This window comes from Aedes albopictus, chromosome 3, assembly GCF_035046485.1.
Source record: "Aedes albopictus strain Foshan chromosome 3, AalbF5, whole genome shotgun sequence".
NCBI classification, from domain to species: domain Eukaryota; kingdom Metazoa; phylum Arthropoda; class Insecta; order Diptera; family Culicidae; genus Aedes; species Aedes albopictus.
The window spans coordinates 70296129-70317878 of NC_085138.1; the positions used below are offsets into that span (position 1 = coordinate 70296129).

The following is a 21750-nucleotide window of genomic DNA, read 5'->3' on the forward strand; positions in this document are numbered from 1 at the left end:
CTGACTGGCACAGATTTAATTTCCGTAGCGAAAGAATATCTAGCCAGCTCCGAATTACCATATGTACAAGCATTCCACCGTCACAGACTTGAACTCACGTAGCAGCACTCCGTTCGGAACGGGTTTTTGCATTTCCCAACCCACCACCGATCTGTGCCCAGTCAACAGGAAAACTAATTGACTGGTTCTAATGCTTTCTAGAAGTCTTACTGCAAAAAGCCACCGATCTTGTCAAGCGATGGTGCAGCAGCAGCAACAACAGCAGAAAAACTTGAAACCGGATTGCCAAATCAGCTGACGACTAGCGGAGACGTGTCTACAACAACGGGGCCCAACCGTTGCCAACACGCTACTCCGTCGTCGGCCAGCCTTGCCACCAGCATCAAACGCACATTGCTGCGTTTGGTCTCTGCGCCGCAATTTGCAATCCCCCACCGCGGTCGAGGAGGAAAAATGCATTTTTGCGCCTGCGCTTACCGTGTAGTGAAGTCAGACACCACCGACTCCGACACTGTACCGTCATCGTCAGTACAGTGTGCTTGCGAAAGACTTCTACCCGTTGTCATAGTCGTGTCACCACCACGTGCTACGGAGGAGGCGACGAACTTCTTCTGCTAGCCAAATCGATGCAGCCCATCATCATCTCAACCACCAGCAGCAGTCCTGCAGTGTTCGTTCGATTGCTTCGACTAATCGTCCCGAAGTCACGGACAGCAGAGTCCGCACATGAATTGTCGCAGCGCGAAAAAGTGGCATACCTTGTGGCAGCCAGCGGCGCGGCGGTGACCAGCAGTCAGTGTAGTGTAGCCTAAACCCCTTTTTGCAGAACCGGTTTGGGAACGCGTGCCGGCTCAGTACACTTGGGGTAGTGTATGACTACTACCTATAGTGCCAACTTGAAGTTATTTGACAAATTGTTATTCGATTAATGCTTCTTTCTATTCGGCATCAAGAATGTACGGTACTGACGCCGCTGTTGGTAGCATGAGACAGTTGCTCTTTTCGCTCTTTCAAGCCATTCTTAATTCTCAACCTTCTTCACTGAACCTCCTAAGATTTTTAAGATACTTTTGGAAAATTCTCAGTCCTCCAAACTACCATGAAGATCAACCATTGGAATTCGTAACATTTGACCACCACTGTTGCTACACAGGTGAGCAACTGTTGAAATCACCGACAGCGATACCACAAGTGTGGTGTGTGTGCGTGGCGGTGCGATGTTGATTCGGTGGATCTTGGTGCCCTCAGAATGGTCCGAGGCTTCGTCCGCGTACGATGACGGCGAGGGTGCGACTCGTTTGTTTTGTCAACAAACTGTGACCGCGTTCGGTTGCGGCGGCGGTGACGCTGATAGTGGAGGCGGCACGCGGTGATGGTGCGCTTATGGCTGCAATTTGTGTGGTTTCTTGGTCACCTATCCCTCGGTGGTGTTGACAATTACTTACCTACATTGCTGGTTGGGGTACGCCTCGACCGCGAATAAGTTATACTTGACTACGCCGCGCCGTGCCGGATGGTGACGATCTCACGCTTTGGTCTGTGTGGTTCGATGGGCTGGCCGGCTGTAGTGGAATGGCAATTAGTTACTGCGTACTTAGTTTGAAGCCAGCAAGAACGGTTGGTAGATAATTTCTAGCCGTTTGACCGTTAATTTATCAATTTCATGTCATTGAGACTGGGCAGAATGTGGCGAGTGTAGAGCAATTCTTGACCCTTAGATGTTCTAGATGTTTCATATCGAAGAGTGAGCTACTGCAACTATGTATGCTGTGTCCTTGTAAATTTTTTCCTTCAAAATATTTTTGAATCCCTTCAGACATTCAGGCGTACCGGATCGGCGAGATCCACAGTCTAACGAAGCTAGCAGAATTGAGATGGGTGCCGATGAAGTGCAACGTGGCTGACGCGTTAAAGAAGTGGGAGAAGGCGCAGAGCCTGCGACCAAACGGATCATGGTTTCTTGGCCCAGAGTTTCTGTACCAGCCGAAGGAGTTTTGGCCGGAGGTAGAAACAGTGACACCGAACACTAGCGAGGAGATCCGTGCGTGTCTGCAGTTCTACGAGATTGCAGTCACTGAGCCGATGATGGACCCATGCTGCGGTTTACGAAGTGGAAAGCTCTTGTCCGGATGGTAGCGTGCGCTTACCGGTTTGCAGCGAACTGCAAAGGGAAGAGAGATGGGCTGGAGACCGAGGCCGTAGCGGCCACTGCAAAAATCAGCAGCGCTGTGAAGAAGAACTAGCAAACGAAGCTAGTGCCGCTGAAGCGAGACGAACATCAGAAGGCGGAGCCGTATCTCTGGAGGTCGGCCCAAGCCGATTGCTTCGGAGACGAAGTCCGCACATTGATGAAATCCAGATACAGTCGAACAAGCAGCAGCAGCAAGTGGAGAAGAGCAGTAACCTGTACATTTTGAGCCCGTTCCTGGACGCCGAGGGTGTATTACGGATGGAAGGCAGAGCGGCTACCTTTCGAGCTGCGGTTCCCGGGTTTTCCACCGAAAAAGCATCCAGTTACCGACAAGCTGCCCGAGTATTATCACAAGCGAGAAGCTCACGAAAATACGGAGACCACAGTCAACGAAATTTGGCAGCGTTTCTACATTCAGAATCTGCGAGCGGAGATGAAGAAGGTCGGGAGAGCCTGCGTTTGATGCAAGGTGCAGATGTGTCGCCCGTCAAACTCGAGGATGACTCCGTTGCCGGAGTCAGTCACACCGGCGTGGATTATTGTGGACCGTAGACTGTTACTATCGGCCGCAGATCAGAGAAGAGGTACATCTGCCTGTTCACCTGCATGACGACGAGGACTGTCCACCTTGAGGCCGCTCATAGCCTGACAATTCTAGCGTGTATGATGACCATACGGTGGTTTGTGTGTCACAGAGGGAAGCCACTAGTGTTCTACTCGGACAACGACACGAACTTCCAAGCGGTAAGCAAGGCGATCGTGCGGCAGATTGAGGTTAAGTCTGAGTGAGGACGAGTTTACGGATTCCAGGACCAGCTGGAACTTCAACCCACCCAGCGCACCTCACACGGGTGGGGTTTGGGAGCGACTGGTTTGCTCCGTGAAGGCAGCATTGACCGTGCCGACAGACGGCCGATAACGGACGAAGTACTACTGACAATGACAACAAAAGCCGAAGACCTTATCAACTCCCGGCCACTAACGTACGTTGGCCTGGAACCAGAAGCGGAGGTATCGTTGACGCTGAACTATTTTGCTCGCGGCGTAGGCGCGATCAGCGAGGAGCGATCCTTTCCACTAACGAGCGAAGGCCTATATGCACAGCACGTTTTGATGCGCATATTAATTGAACACCTCAAGTTCTCCATACAAACTTTGGTCATAAACTGTGAAGGCCCGGTCCAATTTAAAAAAAAAATTCTCTATGACACATCTAGGGTCCCAAATCCCTGACACGGAGATGGGTTGGAAGTGCTTTCACATAACCTTAGGAGTCCCGCAAGGTTCCATCCGGGGTCCGGTGTTATGGAATGTCATGTACGACGAGGTGTTGAGGTTAGAGTACCCAGTGGGAGTGGAGATTGTCGGATTTGCCGACGACATTACGCTCGAAGTCTACGGTGAAACGATCGAGAAGGTGAAGTTGACTACCGACCACTCGATCAAGGTTGTGGAAGCGTGGATGCGGTCCAGGAAACTGGAGCTGGCTCGCCACAAGACTGAGGTGATGGTTGTTGACAACCGGAAGTCGGAGCAGCAGACGGAGATCAGCGCTTGTGCGTGATGATCGACGATAAGCTTATCTTCGGTAGCCACGTCGACTATGCCTGTAAAAGAGCCTCCAAAGCTATTGCGGAACTGTCCCGGATGATGTCCAATAGCTCTGCGGTGTACGCCAGTAAGTGCAAGCTTCTGGCTAGTGTGGCTACGTCCATACTTAGGGCACGACGTGGGGCACTGCGATAAGTACTGAATGCTACCGACGGAAGCTGGAAAGTACTTACAGGCTTATGCGTCTGAGAGTTGCGAGCGCGTACCGTACTGTGTCACACGACGCTCTCTGCGTCATTACTGATATGGTGCCTATCAGCATCCTTATCAGTGAGGACATGGAGTGCTTCGAAATGCGCGGCACAAGAGGCATATGCAGGACTGTCAGGATAGCCTCTATGGTCAAATGGCAGCGCGCGTGAAACAGTTCCACCAAAGGAAAGTGGACCAATAGGTTGATACCGAGGGTAGATAGTTGGATTAATAGGCACCATGGGGAAGTTACATTCCACCTGACACAGGTCCTTTCAGGTCATGGTTGCTTCCGACAGTATCTACACCGTTTCGGGCATGCGGATTCTCCCGAATGCCCAGTGTGCAATGGTTTAGAGGAAACGGCGGAACACGTTTTGTTCGTGTGCCCGCGTTTTCGCACAATGCGTGACCGCATGCTTGCCACATGCGGGAGGACACAACTCCGGACAATTTGGTCCAGAGAATGTGTAGGGATGAGATTAGCTGGAATGCCGTTTCAACGGCTATCACCCATATCGTCTGGGAGCTACAGAGGAGGTGGCGCGTGGACTCGGAGAATGGCCAGTTCAGATGCAGTACAAGAGGTGGTCCAGGAGTTTGGAGTCGGCTTCGTAGGTCATACCGGTGCCCTGCGGTCGAGATCGACCCTAACAGCGATTAAGTGGTCGCTTAGAGGAAGTCCCGGTAGCGGTGCTGTCGTGGCGTCGCGTCGGTCTGCTGGGTTGGATCCGAGCCCGCGGATGGAAAGGGGTCCCCGGCAAGCGTCGGGGTAGGTGAGACACTGCTGTCTGCAGCCTTCGGGTGTATCTGATAGGGCCTGAAGGGTAGAGATATCCTTCCTTTGCGGGCAGGTCAGATCGGGTTGCACGTGGGCATCAGTTCTTGATGTCTGCCAAGCAGTTGGGCGCGGGCGGGGTTGATCCTGCCCGCCTTCCGAGGACAAAGGGAGTGGCGAGGACCACTCGGGAAACTGGCTAAGCGCCAGCATGTTACCGTGATGGACTCTCCAGAGCGAGTCATCGATGTTCGTTGCTGCAGGCTACGCAGCTAACCTTGAGGGTGCGATGTGCACTAGCCCCTCTCTGAAGCAATACCTTGTTGGTGGTTCCGGAGAGACCTAGGGTTTGGCGACCATAGGAATGTGTTTAGTGGGTACGAGGAGAAAGTAGTCTTGGCTTTTACTATTTTAATAGAAGACGGCCTCAGCCCCACACTACTCTATCCTTGATGTTAGGGTGTCTGTTTACAGATTATCTCCCTATGGTTTAAAAGGAAAAAAAACCCTGTTCTTTTTTTCTCATTCCATTACACCAAATTTTGTAAAATTTTGTCGAGCGGTGTAATCAAATGTTAAACTTAAGCTCACTTATAATCGATCATTGGGAGCCGGAATCTTCTGAGAATAAATTATCATTTGTGAAACTTAACTACTGGCTTCCAACGGTAATTTATCACCTTATGCATCGTAAAACAGAATTACATCCAATTTTAATCCGCAGATAAATAATATTTATCTTCCAGGAAGTGATATCACTCTTAGCATACATGGTGATGATCTACGCTGATAGCTATTACAAAACACGTCTTTGTAGGCAAAGGTACACACACAGATGACACTCCCATAAGAAAGGGGTGCCACTCATTCGTGTGAAGTCAATTGTACAAATGATAGCCCGCAAATGGGTACGCTACCTCCGGCTGACGTACACGTTGAAGGGCAACTCGTAGTCAATAATAACATGCTTAGGTATCGGGAAGAATCCTATGTCCTATGATCAACATGACGTCATAGAAGCTAATTTTATATTCAAGTTTCCTAAAACCAAAAATTCAAACATTCAAGGTCAATCGATCCACCACATTTTGATCATTCACTGTATTAAGTGTTTGAGTCATCGCAAAGTTGGCCATCGACCCGCTTTCCAACGGTGCTAATCCATCAAAAATAGGCTGTTACCATTCACTTTATCCGTTGCAATAAACCGCTAGATTTCGGGCAAGTGGTCATAAAAGGTTAATCATATTAGACGACAGAACTGGTAGACCTTGCTGTCGTCTGGATACAGTCGCGTGCGCTCGGGCACCGATCACCGGTCGGTCACCGGAAAACACCGCGGAGACTACGTATAGGTATTGCGACATCGCGTCAAACACGTTTGCACAGCTGTTTAACGTTCGTTCGGCGAAATGTTTGCTTTTTTGTTTTGATCGCCTCGTTCACGCGATTTTCACTTTCCGATTGGCGGCGGCGGCGGTGGGCAGAGCACATTCAAATTTCGGTATTGAATAACAATCACCTCAGCAGACAAGCTGGTGTGTGGTTTTTGGTTGGTGGACTCTTTACCATGACCTTGTCCTTTCCATCGTTAGGCGCACGCGAGCCCAGGTGAAAGACAGAGCAGCGACAGCCTTGAGGCATCTCTATTCTCTATACGATCGGATCGGTTTTGAAGTTCCGTTTGAATCGTCGCGATGAGTGGTTTTGAGCCTCGCCATATGCTAATTATTTGGGCGTCGAGTTTGCCAGCTTCCTAGAGTGCTGGAGATTTTCAGGGTCAGTCGTAGTCATCTGATAGGAAGTGATTGTGGCTGGCTAGATAACCTTTCATGGTGGTTGGATGTTAACAGGTGAGCGTGGGCAGGAAAATTAGTATTGGATGCTAAACAAGAAGTTTAAACTGTACACATTATGGATAACTAACGGATATATTTCTCAGCAAACGCAAAGTCTTGCAAAATAGCGAAAACTTGGTTTGCGACTACCTACTACCTAGTACCACTCTCACCCATGTTACATCTTGTTCCATATAGATCAGCAATACTGTTTGCTGCTCCTTCTTGTATCTACCAGGTCTGATGCAAACATCAGTTTTACATGATTATCCTATCAATCTTGCAACGTACAAATCGTATCCTTGCCGCTTTTGCTGGGCTTGCCGTAGAGTGCCGCGAGTTCGTTGGCGCCGCACATCGTTCAAGCGCCTACAAAGTACCAAAGATCGGCCGTAGTGTCTTGTTAATCCTCCTCGAGCACAGTCCTAATCTCATGTCTATATCTATCTTGATATCTATAGACCATCATCTGGCGGTCGGTTTTGGTAGCAATTTGTGCATGGTTCATTTGAAAGCAACGGGAGGATGCGAGCATCTTGGCTGACCGAAGCGAAGTGATCGAATGGTGGAACAATAACAAGTCAACACCCACTTTGAGGGAATTGAAGGAAGCTATGTAGCAGCTCAAGGACAATAAGTCAGCTAGTAATTATGGTATCGGAGCAGAACTCATCAAGATGGACCTGGAAAGATTGACCACCTGCCGGCAGCGGCTAATAGTCCGGAGCTAAAAGACCAAACAGCTACCGGAGGAGTGGAAAAAAGTGGTCATTTCCCCCATTTACAAGAAAGGTGACAAATTGGAGTACGAGAATTTCCGCGCGATCACAATTCTGAATGCCGCCTATAAAGTGATATCCCAGATCATCTTCCGTCGGGAGGTTGTGGGAAGTTAAGCCGGCTTTATCGACGGCCGCTCGACAACGGACCAGATCTTCACCACGCGGCAAATCCTCAAAAAATGCCGAATATCAGGTCCCAACATACCACTTTTTCATCGACTTCAAGACGGCGTACGACAGTACCGACTGCAGAGAGCTATGCAAAATCATGGCGGAGAACAGCTTCTCCGGGAAGCTCATAAGATTGGTCAAACTGACCAAAGTGATGGACGGTGATAGAAACTGCGTAAGGTTTTCGGGCGATCTGTCTAGTTCGTTTGAATCTCGCCGGGGACTACGGCAAGGTGATGGACTCTCATGCCTGCTGTTGAACATCGCTCGGAAGGTATTATGCGACGAGCTGGGCTTAACGGCCAAGGCACGATTTTAACGAAATCGGACCATTTTGTGAAGACATGGACATTATTGGCAATTTCTTGATTTTGCTTTGGCTGACCAAGCCATGTGGGAAATTACACTGTTGAAAATGCTTTGACATCCATGTGCACAACAGAACATGTGCTCGATGAACAAATTGAGATTTGAAATTATGAAAAGAAATCCACGTACTCCGGTGAGACTCGAACTCACGACTCCCAATTCGCTAGCCGGGCGCTTCTATTCCTTCAAGCTACGAAGTCACTCGACTATCTCCGTCGCCAGTAGGCCTAGAACTGAACTCGATTCCACAATCGCACATGGTTATCTTTTTTTCACAATCGAGGTTTGGATGGGTGCACATGTATGTCAAAGCGGGAAAGGAAGTTATTTTTAATTGTCGAGAGCTTCGCGCACTGCCTCCCAATCACCGACGGGTCGGTCCTAAGCCAACCGAATACGGTAAGGGTGACCGTAGCACCTTACAAATGTCAATTTCTTGATTTTGCTTTGGCTGACCATCCAAGTATTTGAAAAAAAAAACTCTTTTTAATCCATAATCCATCCAGGTACACAATTACCATGGAATTGAGGGGGTAAGAAGCAAAAGGATGTAAGTGACAAAAACCCACTTTCGAGAAAATGAGGTTTAAAGTTTTTGACCAATTTTTCATCCCATACAAAATGTATGAAGTTTCGAAATCAATCCAATATTCTTCGATTTATTGCAATTTTTCCAATCATCGTAGGAACAATCTTAAAAAAAAGTTCCTAAAAGCTTGAAATCTGAAGAATTTTATGATACCCTCAGCTTAAAATCGACAAAATGATCGCTTACACCCCTTTGCATCTGGGCCCCCCTCCATTATTTGATGCATTCTAACACTATTTGAAGCCATTGTTAATAAAAAAAAGGTTAATCAATGGAAGAACAGAATAGCGAACTCTTAACACAAAACAGTATGAGAACATGCGTATAGTGTATGTAAAATAATAATTAACTTTAATTTAGAGAGTATGGTCATTGAGCTTCAACCCTGCTCGACGCAACACATCTTCCGCAACACGCGCCTTTAGTTATGCTTCCCTCACCGCAACGCCATAAACGCTCAGAACCAACGCAATCTAACCACGTGTTTCTTTTTCTCTCTTCTTCCTTCCCACCAACAGCCGCATACGTACTGCCCTGCCGGCGGAGCGACCCGGAAATCAACAAATGCATCAAAAACTCCTTCAACTACATCCGGCCGTACATTGCCGGGGGGCTGGCCGAGCTGAAAACTCCGCCACTGGAACCGCTCCGAATCGAGCAGCTCGCCATGGAGAACAACGCCGGAGCGGTGCGCATCAAGGCCCTCTTTACCGACATCGTTGCGCTCGGCGCCGGAAACTACACCATCAAGGACGTGCGCAGCGACGTGAAGAAGCTCCGGATCGACTTGAGTCTGGGCATTCCGCGAGTGGAAACCCGTGGCAAGTACGAGGTCATCGGCAATGTGCTGCTGCTGCCGGTCCGATCCAACGGAGAGTTTTGGACTGAGTTCTGTGAGTTTTTTAGTTTCGAAGGTGATTGAAATATGTTCAATTGTGGATTTTGTATTTCAGCTGATATCAGTGCCATCGCTAAGATCTACGGCAAACCACTTGAGCGCGATGGTGAAACCTTCATGAGCGTGGAGAAGATGCTGGTGGACTTCACCATGAAGAATGCCCGCTTCAAGGTCAAGGACAACATCAACACCCAGAATGTGCTAGGTGAGTGCTCGAGGTTTATGCGGATTTTCTAATACTTACATATTTGTTACTTGCTGGGCTGCAATTCACTTTACTTTAGCTACACCGAATCGCTCTTCGCTAGACCCGTTCAAAGGTCAATTGCTTTCAGTTCCCCAAAACGTTGAGTACTCTTTGGTCTTCTTCAACTGCAAGCAATCATCTTATGAGTGTCCGAGAGTGTCATGAAGTCTCCGGCCTTTCGCTGGCTATGCAATTTATGTAATCTTCGTCTGTCGTTCTTCCGGCATCCTTACGACGTCACCTTTCTCCATTACCGCTCACTACCGCTTATAACACCTTACGTTCAAAGACGTAAATTGCTCTCAGATAGACATCCAATACTCATGGCCGTATAGAACAACCGGAAGGATCAGTGTTTTATTCAATGCGATTTACGCCTGCAAATTACGGAATTTCAACTGATTACAGAGTCCGTAGAATGTTACATTCTCAGCTGCAACACAAATTCTTCCACCACTCAACAACACGTCGCTACCAACATCACAATGGGCCCAGGCTGTCCACAACCAATCATGTAAACAGTCTTGTTTGAGTTGATTGTAAAATTGCAAGATACCCTCCGTAAATCTTATTAGATCATGTGCGGTCGAGTGACGATGGTACTTACGTTTGAACGCCAGCTTTCCTAATATCTTCTTCAAGAGTCAAAGATTCTAAAACCGCTGTTTCAATTCGAACATGGCATCGTAGAGCTGCAGGTTAGACAGGATCTATGATGCCAATGTTTGGATGTAATCATACCACCTAACAGAGCTACGGTAACACACGTGAGGTGGGAATAGCTTTCGTCGTTATGGATGATGTACAAAGGTGCGTGATCGGTAGGTGGCAGATTGACGAAAGCATTTTGAGGATCAAGGGCCAATTCTTTAAACTCGAAAGCACTTATTTGGCAAGATTGGGAATTTAAGCACCCAGCACTTGACAAATGAAAAGGACCCACGACCCATCTATTTCGCAGCCTCCATGAATATGGCCATGTGTACCACATTTTTCCAACATAGCCTCTCTTACCTACCTACTACCTCTCTCTTACCTCTATCGACCATGTTCTGATTGATGGACGGGACGATAAGGGCGACTTCAGTAGTGTGGCCCCTCTAGTGGACTGCTTAAGTGCAGTTAAAGCAGCTATCAACGACGCATTCGAGAGTACCATCGGATACGTGGAACGATATAGCATAGCATAGCATAGCATAGCATAGGCGATTGTACACATCGTGGGTGGCTATACAATGCTCAGCTCTATAGGTTTTGAAAAGTAACACGTATTGTCGCTAAAATAACGTTTGGGATTAACGCATTTTTCTACGTGTTATAGTTGGTCAAAACAAGCATCACATTGTATACCTGGCCACGTCCTTACAATCGCTAGGAAAGGGTAGGAATGTTAGTTTAACGTTTACTTCGGACGATACAGGGCACCCAAACTATCCACGTAAACGCTTCGGATACGTGGAACGATATCGACGGAAAAAATGGTTCTACGAGGATTTTAGAGTCTTTCATAAGAAAGATGACCATTTGGAATGGAACTTCAGAGTGATCACCCTTTGTAAAGCTACCTACAAAATCGTATCCCAGATCATCTTCCGTCGTCTGCCACTAAAAACGATTGAGTTCATGGGAAGATATAAAGCCGGCTTCATCGAAGGCCGGTCAACACCAGGTCCCACCGCATCACCTCTTCATCGACCACACAGAGCTATGGAAAATCACAGAGAAGAACGGCTTTCCTGGGAAGCTGATCATTGATCAAAGCACTGATGGACAGTATGCACATTGCACAACTGTGCAAGGGTGTCGGGGAAACTATCCAGTTCGTTCGGATCTCTCCAAGGACTGTGACAAGATGACGGACGCTCATGCCTACTCTTCATTATGGAAGGTGTAAAGCCGGGCTCAACATCCGAAGTTCAATTTTCACGTGACCCAGTCACAACCCAGTTTTGTGTCTTGCAGATGACATGGGTATTATCGCCATAACATTTGGATCGGTGGCAGAGCTGTGCACCCGTACACTTTGTTGTACTCATGTTCGTAGGCGGAATTGAACAAGACATAATTGGTCTAGGAAACAACGTTACGATAGACGGGGATACCTTCGAGGTGGTGGAGGACTTCGTTTACCTTGGTGTTTTACTGATGGCTGACAACAATGTGAGTCGTGAAATTCGAAGGTGCATCATCTGTGGAGGTCAGGCCTAATACGAGTTCAAGAAGAAACTGCGATCAAAAAAGATTCATCCGCATGTACAAAACGCTTATGAGGCAGGTGGTCCTCTATGGACACGAGACATGTATGCACCATGCTCAGGTCCTCTTCGGAGCGAGCACTCGGAGTTTTCGAGAGGCTCGTGCTAAGGACGATCTTAGGCGGTGTGCAGGAGTACGGTGTCTAGGGAAGAAGGATGAACTATGATTGATTGATTTATCTTTATTTGAGAGACTTTCAGCCCTTGGCTTCTATGAACTATGAGTTCGTTGCACACTACGGCGAATCCAGCATCCAGCAGTTGACCGATACAGTCGATGCAGAAAGCGTACGGTTGATCAGCATGATCATACAGATATGATCTTCTGATCTGAGATCTGATTGAGCTTCTAAAAAATAATAGAAAATAGACTGTCAGATTACATCAGAGCCCTCTCTGCCATTCTACGCAGAATTGTCCCATTTTATATTACATATTATTATTATTTATTTATTTATTTATTTCCCATATAACATGAGACAATCATGCGTAGGATGGCGAACTAGTAAGACCATACTGGAAGGATCTGGGTTCAACTCTCAGTTGGTCCTGGATTATTTTATAATAAAGCATCCAGAAAAAAATCCTAGGAGGAATCCTGGGAGAGGTTCTAGAAGGAATGCTGAAAAATCCAGGAGATTCCCGGGAGGAATCCCTAGAGAAATCCAAGCAGAAATCCTTGAAGAAATCCCGGCAGCGTTCTATGAAACATTCCTAAAGTAATCCCCGAAAGAATTTTAGGAGGAGTTTCTGAGAGTGTATTAGAGAGGAATCCTAGGAAAACCTGGGGATTCTCCATGAAAGAATCTTGAAAGGATTCCTCGAGAAATCATTGAAATAATCGTAGAAGAATTCCCTGAAATATTCTCGAGAGAAAGTCCCGAAAGGTGAGAAATACCTGATGGAAAAGGAGCCAAAAATCTCAGAAAGAATCTGGGGAGAGATCCCTGACAGAATCTATGAAGGAATCTCAAGAGAAGCCCCCAATTTTTGAAGAAATCCCTGGAAGAACACTAAGAAAAAGTAATGTAGGAAACTTGGCAGAAACGCCTGGTGAAATTTCAGAAAGAATTTCTGAAAAAAAAATCTCTGGAGTAATCCCAAAAAAAAAATCCAAGATGGAATCTCGAGAGAAATCCCGGAATGAGTCTCCGAAGTAATCCCGGGAGGATTCCTTGACGAAAACTCAGGAGAAATTTCTTAAGAAATCCTGGGAGGTGTTCCTGTAGAAATCAAATGAGAAAACAATTATGGAACCCTGGAAAAAATCTCGGGAGGAATTTCCGAAAATATTCAGTAGGAAGTTCCAAACGAATCTCGAGAGGAATAGCTGAAACAATGCAAGAAGGAGTCCAGGGAGACATCAATGACGATACGACCAAAAAATCCCGAAAAAAATCTCTAGAGAAATGTATCCTCAAATGAATCTTGGTAGCAACCCTAGAATAAATTACGAAAATATAAATGACGAAATTTAAGGTCGTATCAATGGAGATATTCTGGAAAAAAAACTCGTAATAAGAGCCTGGAAAAAAGCCCTGAGGGAATCCCGAGAGAATACTCAAGTGTAATCTTGAAAGAATCTCTGAAAAGATATCTGAAAGAGTAATTAAAAGAATCTTGGGAGGAATCACAAGTGGAATACTCGTATAAATTCCTGAAGGAAAGCTGGGAAGGAATCACGGAAGAAATCTGAAGGAATTCCTGGAAGGGTTCAGGAGGAGCCCCTACAGTATCTCTAAATAGTTTTTTGAAGGAATACCCGAAACAATTCCAGGAATTTCCCTGGAGGAATAAGTGAAGGAATCTCATTAGTAATTCCAGATCAAATCCATAAAATAACCTCTGAAGAAATCAATGAAGAAATCCCTGGAGGAGTCTCTGATGAAATTTTTGAATAAATCTCAAAAGAATACCTGAAAAGTGCTGGAACTAGTGAGAAAAATCAACAAGAATTCCGTTAGAAATCAATGAAGGAATGACAGAAGGAATCCCAGGAGAAATCTCTAATGGAATCCCTGGATGAAATAACCCCTAAATGAGTCTTGGGAGGAAACCCTAAAAGAAATCACGTAAAACTAAATGACGAAATTTAGGAAGGTGGAATTTAGGAAATGAAGGAATCAGCGAGAAATTCCTAAAAGATGTCCAGAAGAAATCCCTGAAGGAGTCCTTGAAGAAAGGTCGAAAAGGATCCTGGAGGAATCCATGATGCAGTTTCGGGCATAATTCTTGAAAAAATCCCGAAATGAATCCGTAAATAAATCCCGATAGTAATCAATGAAGACATGCCGGGAGAAATTCCTGGTGGAATGCCAGAATGACAGAATCGCAGAAAGAGTTTCTGAAGGAAGCCCTGGAAAATTACCTCAAGTAATCTCGAAAGAACACCCAGAAGAATCCCTGATGCAGTCCAGCAATGAACCCGGATGAAATCCGTGAAGAAATCCCGGGGGGAATAAATGATGGAATGCCGGGATAACCCAACCAACAATGATAGCTGAATGACAGCTTATTCAGTCAAAATTGTAAAAATCAAGCATAAGAGCGGCTTATTCATCTGTTACATAGCAATAATGGTGGTTGGGAAATTCATGATGGAGTGCTGGAAGATAAAAGTTTTACTGGAGGATAAAATGAAGCAATCCCGGTAAAAATGCCATAAGAAAATCCTGGAGAAATCAAAAAAGAAATCCCGAGAGGAATTTGAGAAGGAATTCCACAAAAAATACCTTATGGAAACCTAGAAGATAATTCCTTAAAGCCGCGATCACCTAAGTGCGGTTCGCAGACTGGGGTTCTCTATGTTGCCGTAGAACTCCTTGCAATGTTCCTAATAGAAGCTGATCTACTCCAGAAATAATCAAAAATAACGTGTTGAATATTTCATAAATCGACCCAGGTGTTACAATACGAGCAGTTGAAAAATATGTGCCTGAGGATCACTGCTTAAAGGAATCTTAAACATCAATGAAGAAACCTCAGGTGAAATCCCTGGAAGGATTTTGAAAAAACGGGAGAAATTCCTGGTGTTATGCCAGGAAGAATCCCTGAAAGATTTCTGGAAGATCTGCTGGAACCTAGCATAAACTCATGGAGAATTATCTGGAGGAATTGCTGAATGCTTACAATGAAAAAAGACCTGTGGAAAATCCTAATATAGAGACTTACATATCCATGATATATGTAGATTACATCATACGCGTTAATTTTTGAAATGATAACCCTTTTTATACATGGCTCTTTTTCACTTGAACGGTTTTGTTGAAGACGCCATCTTTATACATATCTCTTCGCTGAGTCGAGATAAGAGCATTTTAAGAGAGTTTTTTTGTTTTCATCTGTTCGAAGAATTTCTTACCAATAACTATCAGAAGGCCGGTTCCTGAGGCACTTTATCCTCCATTTGAGACATTTGTGCCATCGCCATAATAATAGCCTATTTCATCATCTACCAGAGGAAAAAAGGAAGGAAATAAGAATAAGGATGGGGATAAGGATAGGTTGGGAAATAGGAAAAAATACCCTGGAAGAGGGTACTAACGCATAAGCGTACCACAAAGGGTTCAAACAGCGCCCTGAAAAGACCACTGTAATAACGCATAAAGCGAAAGAGGGCCTATAGCTCTTTACCACAGCGGGTTAAGAACAACAGAATAAATTCAGGTTTCTGAAGTCAGTTTCACTTAATAAGTGTTTACAGAATACTCGGAAACGCAGTTGCGCGAAGACAGGACAGTTACATATCGAATGATACGAAGTTCCATAATCGGATTCACAGCTATCACATGCAAATGAATCAGCTTGCTGAATATTCGCCATGTGATAGCTGAGTTGGCAGTGGCCAGTCAATGCTTTGACCAGCATGCTGCAATTCTGCTTTGACAGATTTGTTAGATACTTTGCCACCCCTAGAGATGGCTCAGTACAATACAATTTTGTTTGACGACATGACTTCAAACTATTCCAGTATTGTTTGTGCTGAGTGGCAGCCCAGGTGTGAATCTGAAGCTTTACCCAACACTTCGATATCGGAATAGCTGGCTCAGGGCCAATGAAGTCATGTGATGCTCCAGTGCGAGCTAACTCATCAGCCAATTCATTTCCAGCAATGGAAGAATGGCCAGGTACCCATACAAGGTGAACAGCATTTGTTGAATTCAGCTCCTCGATTTGAGTTCGACAAGCGATAACTATCTTCGACCTGGAGTTGGCCGAAGCAAGTGCTTTAATAGCAGCCTGGCTATCTGAACAGAAGTATATTACTTTGCCCATTACGTGCTGCTGAAGTGCTGATTGCACTGCGCACATAAGAGCAAAGATTTCGGCCTGAAAAACGGTGCAGTATCTACCAAGTGAGTAAGACTGATAGAGCCTTAGCTCACGAGAATAAACACCAGCACCTGCTCGACCTTTGAGAAGGGAGCCATCATACGGTGCCGTCTGAAATACTTCTTTCCAGATATTCAGATGTCCACTCTTCCCGGGAAAGAAAATTCGTGGAAAATGTCCTATATAGGAAATTACAAGCAATTGTAAGATTACTTGGAGCAAGGACAATTTTGTCCCACTTCATCAAAAGTGGAAACAACGAGGTGTGTGTTGATGTGCGGTTCACAGGAGTTTCCTCTAGTAGACCGAGTACCCGTAGACGGTAAGTGCAAGAAAGTGCTTCTTGTTTGATATGAATGTGTAGTGGAGCAACGTGGGAGTTGAAGAGAACGCTCCAGGCATCGCCATTAAGCACATCCTTTGGAGATGGCCTAACTTTGATTGGACCGTTGTCATTTCGCCCTTTTGCCACCACACAAGACATCCATAGGCCAATATTGGACGAACCACAGTTGTGTAAATACATTTGATATACTTGGGTTTTAGACCCCAAGTTGTACCAAAGGTTAGCCGGCATTGCCCGAAGGCCATACAAGTCTTCTTGATTATGAGCTCAATGTGAGGTGTCCAGGAAAGCTTGGAATCAAGAATAACTCCAACGTACTTTACCTGTTTAGTCATATCGATTTCAGAATCAAAGAGACACAAAGGTCGAACGCCATTACGGTTTCGCCTTTCCGTAAAAAGAACAATAGATGTTTTACTATGATTAACCGAAAGGCCATATTGGCGGCAGCAACCCTCAACTACCTGAAGGGCACTTTGCATCGAAAAGGGTGCTGATGCATATACCGACAATGTTAGATAGTCGTCGGCAAAACCATAAGTAGGACAACCGCTATTATTGATTTACCTCAATAGCGTATCTGCTACGAGATTCCACAAAAGTGGTGATAAGACTCCCCCTTGGGGGCATTCACAAACTTTCAATTTTCTAATCGCCGCTTGACGCAATGTCGAGAAGAGGTGTCGGTTTTTGAGCATTTGGTGAATCCAATTGGAAATCATTGGAGATATACCATGACCCCGTGCGGCTTCCAATATGGCATATAAAGGCACGTTGTCAAAGGCACCCTCGATATCTAAGGAAACACCAAAGCAGGATTGCTTTCAAGTGAATGCTTTCTCGATATCGTAAACAACCTTGTGTAAAAGAGTCACAGTGGACTTAACAGATTGGTAGGCATGTAGGTGCACATGAAGAGGCACGTTGGCCAGATGAACATCACGGATGTGATGATCCACAATTCGTTCTAAGAATTTCAGAAGAAAAGAGGTCAAACTGATAGGTCTGAAACTCTTTGCTTCTTCATTCGACGAACGACCCAGTTTCGGAATAAACTTCACAGTAATATCCCGCCAAGATTTGGGAATATACCCTGTAGCAAAACTGAAAACAAGTTTTTTTTAACATGTTTGAAATAATCAAATCCCTTCTGGAGCAAAATAGGATAAATCCCATCTGCTCCAGGATATTTGAACGGTTTGTTGAAGACGCCATCTTTATACATATCTCTTCGCTGAGTCGAGACGAGATAATAGCATGAGTATTTTTTTTTCACTTCAGTACCACTGCCACCAGTTCGAAGGATTTCTGACTTATAACTATATTACCGGGCAATGTTTGTCCAGATAAAAATACTTGTTGTACTAAGATATTATCAAAGCAAATCCAATATACTACTGCACCATCTAGTTTGATTTTTTTTTTAACACAAGATCATTTGAATATAAGATTCTCATCTGTATGAACAAATGCGCCGAAGGCACCAACTTCAAATTCTAAGCCACATAATGTTTGCATTTCAATTATAAAGTTAATTTATCATCATATAGGAAGTATGGTTGTCCTGATCAACTTCTCTGAAGACAGTATGCTGAAATGTTGTGTCGTTCTCGAGATATTCAGCTCAAAAATACTGTCCCATAAATAGGACGCTATGTGGATATGGGTTAAGGGTAGAAGGTTCTCTTTGCAGTCTATTGAATAAAATTAGAATTATCCGTTAAGCACGCCACATCAATGGAACATATCATTGACTACGCATGTTCCATCTGAATTACGCAGAATTTAACATAATGTGTATAGAATTTACTTTAATTTAGAATTTAATGGAATGTCCCGATAATAACCTTCCACGCATTGTTTCTATCCACCAGGCGAAGCCATCAACCAGTTCCTGAACCAAAACGCCAACGAGCTGATCCAGGAGATGAGACCGGCGGCGTCCCAGAGTATCGCCAAGCTGTTCCGCAAGTTCCTGAACGATGCCTTCAGTAACATCCCGATGCGGTTGTGGCTGCTGGAGAACTAAGACCCCCTCATGGGTTGATGCGAGTGCGCGAGTGCAATAGAGCCAGAGAGAAAGGGATCCTTCCAATAGCCGAAGTCTGCGTGTGTGTGTGCGTTTGAGTGTGTTGCGTTGCGTTTGTGAGCTAGATGATAAGCGCTTCTGCCTAGTTCTGCTATAAGTGATATTTTGATAGGACGTAGTGAGAGAGGTACCCTTTTTCTACATAGTTGGTCAATAATAGCGTCAAAGGTGGAGAAAAGAAGCACATGATCAATGTTAAATTTCTGGAAATCGACCAAACCGACAAACAAGTTATTATTTATTGAAGATGTAGTAGAACTGTTGTAAAATGTGTATTTTCTGTTAATGTAATATTCGTGTTTCCTTGTCGTACGCTGCCTCTCCGGATTAGGTGCGAGAGGTATCCCGCGGAACGAAGAGGAACGACAGAAACGTACAAAATCTTATTGCGAAATACGATCGTCTAGTTTGTAAGCCACATATGATTGTAAATATGACTAAAAGTATTTTATCGTGTAATTTTATTTTTATATAAAAACACAAAATCGACACGAGAAAAACAGAAATAAAAATTGTACACGAATGAAAGCATTGTTTTTTTTTTCAGCGAAAGAACATTGATAACAATTGGATTATGCAATTGGTGCAGAATATTTCATCACCTTCCAAAACGAGCTTATAATGACGCTCTAGCACTTAATTGCCTAATTTCACCGTTTACTTGCATCCTATCTCCATGACAAAAATTCACACGTCGCTCATTCGAATCCAATTATCCGGTTGTTCAACTATTCCGACGCATCGATACGGCACGTAGGCTTCTCGATCCAGAAGCGATTTAAATCCACGCTTATGAAATAAAAAAAATCATTCCAAAACGGCGATTACGACGACGGCGGTGTGGGCCTCATCATTCAGGACTTGCGTTGCGGGCAGAGGAACACATTATAGTTGATAAGCACACATTGCACAGCCAAAAACTCGTGACCACACCAACCACCAGCCGTTCATTCATGCATGGGCGACCTTCGACTATCATCATCAGCAACCACGAGCGACAGCGACAGAGTGTCATAAAGTTTGATGATATACCCGCAGCCAGTACCCGGGGCCCGCGGCGGGCATCAAGAAACCATTAACCTGTTAATTAACTGCCGTATTATGACGCTAATTCGGGGGAAAAATTGCACCAGAAATCGACTCGAATCGCTGCATACGGCTCAATAATACTAATTCTTCGACACTATCTAAATGGGCAGTCTGATTGCTTTCAGGATGTTCTAGGTTTCCATTAAGCTCAAGTAAACATGCAAGCGAAGCACCGAGAGAAAATATGTTGAATTACACATGTTTCTTCAGAAGAATTTGGATGATGAATCTATATACGAGCTCACACTTTTCTGTAGCACGTTACATTTTTTAAGATAAAGTCGATTTTAATTGCTGAATTTGCTTTTCGCAAGCCATTGGGGAGCCTTATTGGCTCAGATCTTCATATTATTTAATAGTGCGTTCCATACTTGAATCCGTGGCTGTAGTTTGGTGTTGTTAGTTCGAAGCTTAGACCACAGACAAACAGACGAATCACTTGGAACAAAGTGCGATTAAAAACATAATCGCACAAAAACATAATCGCTCAATGCTAATCTTACAATGTTTCGCAAACCCACTGAGCAGATGGCGGTAGTGAGCAATCGTCAAACAGGAGCAAAAACTATGCGAGCGCCATGAGAGAGAGATTTGCGAACTACAGAATATTTGAATAGTCCGTTAAAAAGGGAAACTATGGGAAGTGGGTAGAGTGAGACGTTTGTTTGTCTCTGCTTAGACTTACAGAATTCCATCTGTGCTTAAGTTTGCACAATCCAATGAACAACCTCTTAGGGCCATAGACTGTTATTAGGGGGCGGGTTGGTCTGGCTGAAGTCTACGCTTCATACAAATTTTTGAAATTTTGTATGAACAAAAGTCTACGGTGGGGAAAGGGGGGGGGGCGCACACTGGAGTAACAGGGTCCAATTCATGGACAAAAAGTTTTAACACGTTTTTATGGTGTATTATGTATGTACTAGCGATAAAGTTGTGAATTTAGATATTGAGGAAGCTTGTTGGATTATAAATAGCCATATTAATCCACTTAAAGGCTAGAAATGATTTCTTATAACCTCTCCAAGGACAACGTTTATTTTCACCCCCAAAAATCGCTTGAAGCGTCGAACATTTTTATTTGACAACAGAGAACTGAAAAATAGTTATATTTCCATGAAAAATATTGTTTGGAAACAAGGGCCACCTCGTTTCATAGAAATTCTCCTAGAAGTGTGAGAGAAATTCAATTCTTTTATAAGTGTAGATAACGTGTTTATGTCTTCAGCAAAGTTGTAAGGAGTGTCATAATTGGGAAACTTGTGAAACAATTGTTCTATCTTCACAATTTTTGGGAATATGCGCCGTTATTTTTGAACGGCCCCATAAACTCAGTTTAAATGTTGTACCTTTTTCTAGATATTTTGGGAATCACATTTTCATTTTGGGGCAACTGTTGCCCTGGAAAACACAACAAAACTCAAAAATTAATCATGGATTGAAATTTTAGGGGTTTGAACATGATGATAGAAGCCGTGTGGAATATATCAGTTTGAATTTTTCTATTAAAACATGGGATTTTAACACAACTTTAAACATAAAAGTAAGTTCGTGGAGTACTGAGTGAAAAACTCAATGAGTTTAGCTATAAAAAACTATATTTATCTGAAAATATTTTCTTAACGGTGCATCAACATATGATTACATGCTACAAATAGTGAGCTCTTTATTAGAGTTGTTTTTGTTTTTTTTATAACAAATTTTGAACACAACAGTTCTAGCTACATTAGATTACTACTGCATTGCATACATTTAGGCGTTTATCGGTGTATGGAGACTTCTGCCGAAATTTACTAAAGTAATTCCATTTGACACATTTTGTTAAGAGATAGAAGACCAGATTTGTATTCTGATATGATCTATCTACCGAGAATAAGTGGCCGTTCATTGAAAAAGTAGTCGAAACGAAGTTGCTTTTTCGAAATTAAACCTAAATTGTAACTAAAAACTAGTCAAAAAGGTGTAAATTTCAAAAT

At 44.3% G+C, this 21750-nt stretch overlaps 1 protein-coding gene across 1 annotated transcript in view; it reads left to right on the forward strand.

Annotated features, from left to right (window-relative positions):
• Nucleotides 1–19216, forward strand: part of LOC109427095 (protein takeout) — a 66349-nt gene extending 47133 nt beyond the window's left edge. Inside the window, exons 3-5 of the mRNA XM_029872100.2 lie at nt 9040–9414; nt 9475–9624; nt 18474–19216. Coding sequence (XP_029727960.2) covers nt 9040–9414; nt 9475–9624; nt 18474–18628 — 680 coding nt within the window. The 3' untranslated portion in view covers nt 18629–19216. The remainder of the gene's footprint in view (nt 1–9039; nt 9415–9474; nt 9625–18473) is intronic.
• Nucleotides 19217–21750: the final 2534 nt, after the last annotated feature.